This window comes from Benincasa hispida, chromosome 9, assembly GCF_009727055.1.
Source record: "Benincasa hispida cultivar B227 chromosome 9, ASM972705v1, whole genome shotgun sequence".
Lineage (NCBI taxonomy): Eukaryota > Viridiplantae > Streptophyta > Magnoliopsida > Cucurbitales > Cucurbitaceae > Benincasa > Benincasa hispida.
Genome location: NC_052357.1, coordinates 77,562,321 through 77,571,220, shown reverse-complemented (window position 1 = coordinate 77,571,220; position 8,900 = coordinate 77,562,321). Strand labels below are relative to the sequence as shown.

General features: G+C 33.6%; 1 protein-coding gene across 1 annotated transcript; it reads right to left on the bottom strand.

The window, feature by feature from the left end:
- Positions 1-4,170: 4,170 nt before the first annotated feature.
- Positions 4,171-7,286, bottom strand: LOC120085063 (stromal cell-derived factor 2-like protein). Its single transcript, XM_039040908.1, has 6 exons — positions 6,878-7,286; positions 6,062-6,202; positions 5,809-5,949; positions 4,852-4,901; positions 4,645-4,774; positions 4,171-4,543 (listed from the first exon to the last, which is right to left on the bottom strand). The coding sequence occupies exons 1-6, from the start codon at positions 6,980-6,982 to the stop codon at positions 4,460-4,462; spliced, it is 651 nt and encodes a 216-aa protein (XP_038896836.1). The 5' UTR covers positions 6,983-7,286; the 3' UTR covers positions 4,171-4,459.
- Positions 7,287-8,900: the final 1,614 nt, after the last annotated feature.

Here is an 8,900-nt window from a genome sequence, read left to right as displayed (position 1 = left end):
ATTTATGACAATAACTGCACTCGACTTTTAGGCAATCAGCAAATTTGTGCTCAATGAGCTTATAGTTTTTTACAAAAGAGATCTCTAGAAGTACTAGCCATATGATTGCTTGCGAGCACAACCTTAGATTTCCTAGAAAAAGCGATGCCAAGACGCTTTTCCTCAAATAGGATTTCCTGAATATTTGTGTCCAATGACAGAAGAGGACTGCGATGTAGCAAAGCAACACAAATAGATTCATTTTCTGGACGAAGCCCCATAAGAACCTTAATAAGACGGAGATGATCAATACTGATTTTAGCTTGATCCAATTGTGTCTAAATTGGCTGAAGTGTGGCTAAATTATCGTTAACGGATTAGCTAGTCTCCTGATTGAGACTATCAAGAGTATTGTGCAGTTGATAATAATGAGCTAATCCAATAGACTGAAATCACGTAGACAGGAACTCTCATAAACTCTTGGCGTCATCAAACGCATCAAACTAAACATGGATGGCAGGTATAGACGTATTACCGAGCCAAGTGATGATCTGATGATTTTTACTATCCCAATCCTCTAACTGTTCAAGAATTTATTGTCATTCTAGTATCTTGACTGGTTTAGGAATATCACTAGTGACAATACGTTATAATTTATGCCCTATTAGAAAACTCTTCATTTGATGGGCCCAAGTAAGATAATTTGTCCCATCAAGAATAGTACTAATAGAGCGAAGCACATCATCTTTCTCCATGGGCTTAGTTTGGCTCAATTGGGAAAAGAAGCTTGGCGGCTCGGCTCAGTGGCTTGACTCATAAGCTCGGCTTGGTGACTCGACTCAGCAGCTTAGAAACTCGACTCAGCTTGTCTATTCGGCTCAGTCGACTGGATCAAGTAGCTATATCTCAGCGGCACGGGCGCTTGGATCTGGGTCTCCGGATCTGCGAGCAAGGATTCGATGGGCTAGATTGTTGAGGGTTGGATCCAACGTCCGTTCAGTTTCTTGGGGGCTAGCGCGACATTGGCGAACAAGGGGCACGGACGTCCATTCGGTTTCGAGCTTGGCACAAATTGGCAGTCTTGTTCGATTTCTTCGTCTGTTCTTTGGTGGAGTCATGGTGGAGATCTTCGTTGGAAATTTCCCCGTTTGTTGAATGGAGTCATGAAAAGGAACTCGTGCGATGAAGCATGCGTGGAGATCGGGAACTGTAGAGCAAAGCTTGGCTGATCTGAACAAATCAGAGATTGGGAGCTCGGGAGCACATGTGAGACTCGGCTCGGTTGGTGGCAGATCGGGAAAAAGAGAACAGAGATCGACGTGCCGATCTGAGATGAAATAAGAGGGAGCACGACCAGCGCTTGTGGACAAAAAACAGAGGCACGCCCACCTGACGAACGGAGGACAGATGGAAAACAAGCAGGGGCTGGGCGGTTGGACGAGTGGACGTCGATAGTAATTCCTTAGTTTGTTAAAAATTTATTTCCACACGTCTTTTTTTTAAAAAAAAAAAAAAAAAAGTTATGGGTATAAATATAGTAGCAAGGGAGAAAATAGACCCTAAAAACCTCAACCAACCTAAGAGCTATCTAACAACATAGACTAAGTATACATTGACAAAGTACACATTGACATTATAAATTAGAATGTCACTTTTAGAATTAGACAAGGTTTAATTCATTTCTTATCTTAGCTTACAACTAGTAATCTTTCAGTGATACGATTAGAATGTTAAATTTCAAGTTTAATCCTTGAACTTTGAAGTTTGTATCTATTTAGTCTATGAACTTTTAAAACTGTCTATTAAATTCATGAACCTTCAATTTTGTGTTTAATAGATCCTTAAACTTTCAATTTTGTCAAGTAGGTTTATGACATTAAAAAAAACATTTACAAATAATTGATCATTGGATATAAATTTAAACTTTATGTCTAATGAAACTCTTGACTTTCAACTTTGTGTCAACTAGAATCATAATTTTTTTGAAAAGATATTGAACAGGTCAACGACCATATTAAACAAAAAATTGAAAATGTAGAGATCTATTTGGCACAAAAAAGTTTAAGGGCCTAGTTTTGACACAAACGTGAAAGTTCATGGAGCTTTTTAAACCGTTTTAAAAGTTTAGAGACTAAATAGCTACAAACCTCAAAGTTTAAAGACAAAAGTTGAAATTTAACCTAGTCGGAAATTTATGGGTACGTGTGGTTGTTTATTTGCTTAGCATAAACAATTGTTTTGTTGTTCTACTTCTTAGCAGACGTGTGTAATCGGACAGGAATTTGTGAAAAGTTAAGGATGTCTGATTGTGTGTCAACTTTATTTTGTGGTGAAATTTATTTTTGATATTTGATAAATTTTTGTTGTCAATTCAAGCTCTAAATTTTGGAGGCAGGGAAGATGGAATTATTGTTCTTCATGAAATCATTTGAGGGAAGAATGATTTGAGATTTAGAGGAAGACTGGCCATTGTCAAGGTGGGGCATTCTAATATGTTCTTTCTTTTCCCTTTTTTATGTTTTTTCCTTTGGTCCTAATCTTCTCATGCCTTCCTCCATAGGTCACTATTTTATAAGTCAGTTTCATTATTTTATTCAATAATATTATTATTATTTTCTATAATAATTGTTCATTTAATTATTGGAGAATATGGATTAGTTTCCATGTCACAACTTAGTAATGTTGATTCAACAATTGGTGATTGTTTGTAAGGGTACTTCAATTAACCAAATCATCTTTAGCCTTTCAAACTACTAACAAAAAGAAACAAGTGATATGTTGTGAGATTTTAATTGACAAGATGAGGCAATGTGAATTCTTTTACATTAGACTTTAATTTGCATAAATGATAATTGGGATATTTAATTTAAAATAGATGTTAGGAATGGTCCAGGGAGAAAGTTGAGCTGTGGCATCTTCTCAAACTTTTCATGGAATGATAACTTTTGAAAAGAACCGTTTAGATTTTGGACTAATTAGACTTCTCAATCGAGTTCCTTTTTTTCCATTTTAAGTTCAGTAATGGGTCGTTTGAATTGAGGGAATTGAGATGAGAATAAGGGTGTGAATGGATAAGGGATACACATCCTCTTATTTGGTACAAGTTTGAAAATTTTGGGTATGGGAAGAAGTTATTTCCGTGCATTCTTTATATACCCATGAATTATACCCATCTTGATCCTTTCTCTCTCTCGTTTTAATATATGAATTCATTCTTTTATTTTATATTATTAAGATTAATTAATATATGAATATTAAATTTATAATTAAAAAAATTATATTAAATTTATAATTAAAAAATTATATTAAATTTATAATTTAATTACTTCAAATTCATAAGTTAATTAATTAATTATATAATAAACTGTAAAGGATTGATGCATTAATACTATTAATTCATTAATAGATTATATATGTAATTAATTAATTATCATTATGTTCAATATTTTATGAGATTATTTTTAAATAATTATAATTAATGTATTATTGATTAATTATAATTCATTATTCTTGAATGACATAATGATATCTTTATTTTTCTAAACTAATTTTGATTGTTTTATTAATTAATACATCATATTTATATAATAAATTCATCAAATTAATACATCAAATTATATAAAGTATTGATTATAAATTACTCATTTTACAAATATTTGTAATTAATAATATAATTAATATTATTGTTTTATAGTTAAATAATTGATTTTGTTGAAAACTTTGAATTGAATTTATTATTTATCAGTTAATCTATCAAAATATTATAAAGATGTCCATATAAAATATAGAACTGTTGTTACAATAGAATTTTGATAATGTTCTCAAGTCCAACCAAACAGTATCTTTGATTTCCAAAGATCTGATTCCTAAACTTTCTATTCTCAAGACATCTTTAAAATCTTAAATCAAACTACCCCTAAAGGTCATATTGACAAATTTTTAGAAGTAAAAACCGAGCTCATATCAATTCAACTACGTTAAAATTAAAACTTTCAAATCAATTTGATGATAGAATTCTGATCTCATTTTACATCATTTTCAAAAACACCCTATCAAAAACAAAAACGAAATTGTACGTAAAAGGGTCGAACTATCATTGAGTTCCTTTTTTAAAGAAAAAACAAACAAATAAATAAATATCATTGAGGCCGAAACAGAAGTCCAGGCTAGCAGTAGAAGGAAGCAGAGACGTTTGAAAATGGAAGCTCATTTGCATTAATTTTTCACTTTCACCCGAGTACTCGTAACATATTATCAATGAATAGCCATAATCTATGGATTTCATCACGGTTCTTCAGAACTCAAAAGACAATTATATAGATCCTGACATTCTTCAGAACGTCGTGACATCATTGACTGACCTTAAAAGTTAAGGAATCAGCTCAACTTCATGTAAAGCAGGTAACAATCTCTCGATACTTCAAAAACCTAGTAACCTAATTTTGAAAGTTAAATACATGGTTACCTCACCAAAATGTTTCTACTTTGTCTCCGTAACAGGAAGATAAACGCCTTCTGCAGCCAGCCAGACGTTGTCAGCACGCTTCTCCCGGACTCCACAGACCTGCGAAGGTGAAGAAAATGGTTAGGAATTTGTTACTTCCAAATGACTAGCAGACCATGTTTACATATACTGATTTACTGAGATAATCATGTTAGTCTCACCTCTTGCTGCCCTCCAGCAATACGGCTGTATTTCTTGTCATGACTATGTAGGTAGCCACCGGTATCGACATGCTGAAGCCGAACTCTCTGTTCTTGCCTCCATGTCTTTCCACTCCCTTCGATCATAAGCCTATACAACTTTGCGGATGAGGAACCACTAATGGTATCATAATTATACGTGTTTTTTAGAGAAAATAATTATCTCACCTCCAGTAATCACCAGTGTCGGAGTCAGAATCCCCACCAAAGCAACTAACCTGCACCAAGGAGTCTAGAACCATTAGCAAACATAGAAACCATAACTAGATTTTGAAATCAAAATTCTCATGTCCCATAGGCCATAACTATATTATAAAGTATATCCATTAGCCAGCATGGAAAGCTGGAAACCATGACAAATTCTCGTAAACATACAGTGAGGTATGCATATCAAACAAGCCAGTTACCAAAACATGTCAAACAGTGAACCACAAATCACAACGATTAGGGAAACTTAGAGATACCAATCAAAACAGAAAAGGTGATGTAATAGTTGGTGGAAATCATTCCATGAATTGACATTTTGTAAGTAGAAGAAAGGAAATAATTATAAAAACGTAGGAAGAGGGATGGCAAAAGATGATAATGTCATACTATAAATCACAATTGTTGTCTACAATATTATGGCGACCTTGAACTTGGTTTCTTCGGTAAATTCAATAACAAAATCTATCGCAGGACAAACATTTCTAATAGCAGAATAAAATACTCAGCCAACAGTACTATAAAAGATGACACAAGTAAAAGATGAATGAGAAATCTCGTATTAGTTCTACAATATCAAGCACGTACCGTCCACTATGGTCTCTTTTTGTTACTATAATAACAGAATTCTCAGGAATATAATCCCAAGTTTAATATGCATGCAAACAGATTAATGACTTTCTTCCTCCACTATACACAAACAACAATATGGGGCTCGATGAATGCCTTTAAATTATGTCAGGGTTAAGCTTTCTTTATGAATTCAGTCATCATGAAATCAACATAAGCAATCAACAAAATTCAATACGGGAGGAACATCAAAGCAGCAAGCAGCAACACAAAGAGATGCCATGAAATGGACATTATCATGAGATTATCCAGTCAAAAAATTGTTAAACATGAATGTTATAATTCAATAACCTCTAGATTTCCCGATATTGGGGATGCGTGCAAGTGGCTGTGCAGCCATTTCCTTGTCCTCATGTGTTGCAATCTGATAATTGTCCCACTTTTAATGGTGTCACCCTGTTTCGCAGATGTCCCAGGCTGGGGTCTTACTATCTGCCAATGATAAAACTCGTTACGATTGCAAACCAACACTAACATTCTTGTGGAGCGGTGAGAGACAGATAACAACTTTTGTTGGAAAGAATTAGAAGGCAGAGAGAATTACCCAGTAGCTATTGGAATCATCAACATTTGGAAACCCGGTGACCGACTGTTGGCCACTGCCAGAACCATAGGGCACGTCATGGGAATGCAAACGGAATTTAGTTTTCTCGTGCATTAGCTTAAGAATTGTCCCATACGTAATCTGTCCAACAAAAACACCAATCAACAAAATGGTTCAATTGTAGGATTAAGTTACTCAATTTAAGCTCTGTTTAATCACTGTAAAATTATGAAATTACAGGAAAGCAAATCAATATCGGCCGAAGAGATGGATTCATGTGCAATTTTTCAGTAAACAGAATACAAGGTTAAAAAACTAAGCGATTTCCAACAAATTATCTATCTGCGTTTGGGCAGATTCGTTCAGCTTCATGCTTATAAACTCAATAAGAATCCACATTGCCGTTTTCCTCATTCATTAATCATTATATCTTCCCTCAATCACTACATTTGATCAGTTCCAAACCAAGCAATGAATCTCCAGAAAGAAAATCCAAATGTTCTTAAGAGATTGCTTCACGTGCGTTTTTCAGTTGGAAAAAAAAATAGAGGTTGAAAAGTTCGATTGATTTTCAATATAGCATCTAACTGCGTTTTAAGTGAATCTCTCCTAAGTTGAAATCGAATCAACATTGCCGATTTTCTCACAGTTAATCATATCATTTCCTAATTCCTTCCAATCTGATCGTGTCTTCACTAGTCATCTACATACTAAACTAATAACCTAAATCTCCAGTCAGACAGAATCCAGCAAAAACGAATCAATGCGAACACGAACAAAGCACATAAACAAGATTAACTGATTCAAATTACAAACCTCAACGCCCTCAGAGGACGTAGCAGAAGCAGATGACGGGGAGCCATGGTCGAGATCGAGACCGAGGAAGAGAAAGAGCGCAAGAGCGAAGAAACCGATGGCCATAACGAAAAGTAAGGCGATGAACCAGTTACGCTGCCAGAAAGGCAAATCGGAATGCGACGGCGGAACTCTCTCCCTGTAGACGATTCTCGTCGGCGCTGACGGCGAAGGAGAAGCAGAAGCCGAAGATTTTCTCCGAGACAGACCTGAGGACCCTGAAGAAGCCACGGTTGATCGGAAGAACTCACCAAAACCGACGACGTCCAAAAGAACAAAAATGGAAGAACGATTTCGATTTGGTCCGATCGGTGAAACGGAGAATTGTGATTTAAATATTTAATCTTTTTTTTTTCCCCTTTGTGATTGTGAAGTCAGGGAAATTAAATTAGAGTGAATTTGGGGTTTCGGCGTGGTTTGGATGACACGTAAGAATACTCGGTCTAAACAAATAGGAATTTTACACGTGTCGTCTGAATGAGGTGGCTTGTTTTTATTGGATATAACGGAGTCTTCTCTCCAGTCTATGGGAACTTGGGACGCTCTGATATGACGTGGACTCGTTAATAGACACGAGGACATAAAGTTTAAATTTTATGTTAAATTAAAAATTAAAAATTAAAAATTAAAAATATTTGTTGTCCCTATATTTGAAACTTATTTGATTTAATCTATTTTTTTTTTTAAATACAAACCGAGATAGGAGTTTTGAACTACAAAACTATTGGAGATCTTCAATACATACAAATATTAATTGAGCTAAGCTCTTGTTTGTCATCCATATATTTCTTTTAAGAAATTCAAACCACAAATATTTGCAAACTATGTTTGATTTGGTTTAGTTCATATATTTTTAATTAATCTTACATTTAGTTATAGTTATTATTTTTTACGATAAATTAAATAAATTTACAAGAGCCAACAAATGGAGTATCCACATTGTATTTTATATTATACTATTATTTAATCATTTTCAAAAAAAAAATAATAATAACACTTCAATGACTAAATTTATGGTTTACTGAAAGTACGTAAACTAAAGGTAAAAAAGTTTTCAAAGTATAGATTGAAATGTTATTTTAACCTTTGTTTCCACATAATCATCTACCGTAATAATAATATAAAAAGGTGAGAAGGTAATAAAAACTTTTGGAACACTTTTGTCCCTTATTTATTTTACTTATTTGTGCAATGTCATTATCGATTAAATATAAATAATAAATTAATTCATTCCTTCATAATTATCAATAAATAAATATATAATTAATATGGTCAAGTTGGTATGTAAAAGGTTGTTTCCTCTCATTTAGAATAATTTAATTTTTACTTAAACTATAATTGATATTTAAATATTAAAAATTGTAAAATTTAAAGAGATTTTGTAACTCTCACCTCCAACTATTATAAAAATGGAGTTTTCTTCAACATTTTTCACTAATATATAGAGTTTCAATCTTTCCCCAATCTTGTTCTCTCGATTCATCGTTCTCAAAACCTTCTCAAAATAGTATTACATTGAAGTTTCAAGAGATGCATGTGTCAAATTAAAATCTTAAACTCTAAGCTTCTTTTATTTTTTTCTTTTAATGAATGAATTTTAGGGCGTTTATTACTTTAGTTTACAACTCCACTTTGACGAAGTTGAACATTAGTGTTTGTCTAGCAAGTGAGCAAATTTATAAGGAAAGGAAACATACAGTGAGTATTATTTTTTGTTGGGTCGAGGGTTTTTCTTATTGTTTATTTCAAATTATCAAGTTGTGGTATTTGGATAAAAAAAGTTTATGTTTGGCTATTTTGGTAGAGATTTGTAGTGTGAGTCTAGGTGTCTTTGTAATCTTCATCACAATAGAACTTACATTTGCAGAGGACTGGACATAGTCGAACCAGTATATTTTTCGGCGTGGCTCCTTTTTTTTTCCTTATCCTCTTTATTTGCTATTTTGTGATCGATTACTTTTTTTAACTGTGGAAGTGGGAATTT

Excerpts from the sequence above, each read along its gene's own strand:
- LOC120085063 (XM_039040908.1), bottom strand. The coding sequence starts at position 6,982 with ATGGCCATCGGTTTCTTCGCTCTTGCGCTCTTTCTCTTCCTCGGTCTC. Across the intron at positions 6,203-6,877 it reads CGTCCTCTGAGGGCGTTGAG|ATTACGTATGGGACAATTCT; the intron begins GTTTGTAATTTG and ends TTTGTTGGACAG. Across the intron at positions 4,902-5,808 it reads CAATATCGGGAAATCTAGAG|GTTAGTTGCTTTGGTGGGGA; the intron begins GTTATTGAATTA and ends TCCTTGGTGCAG.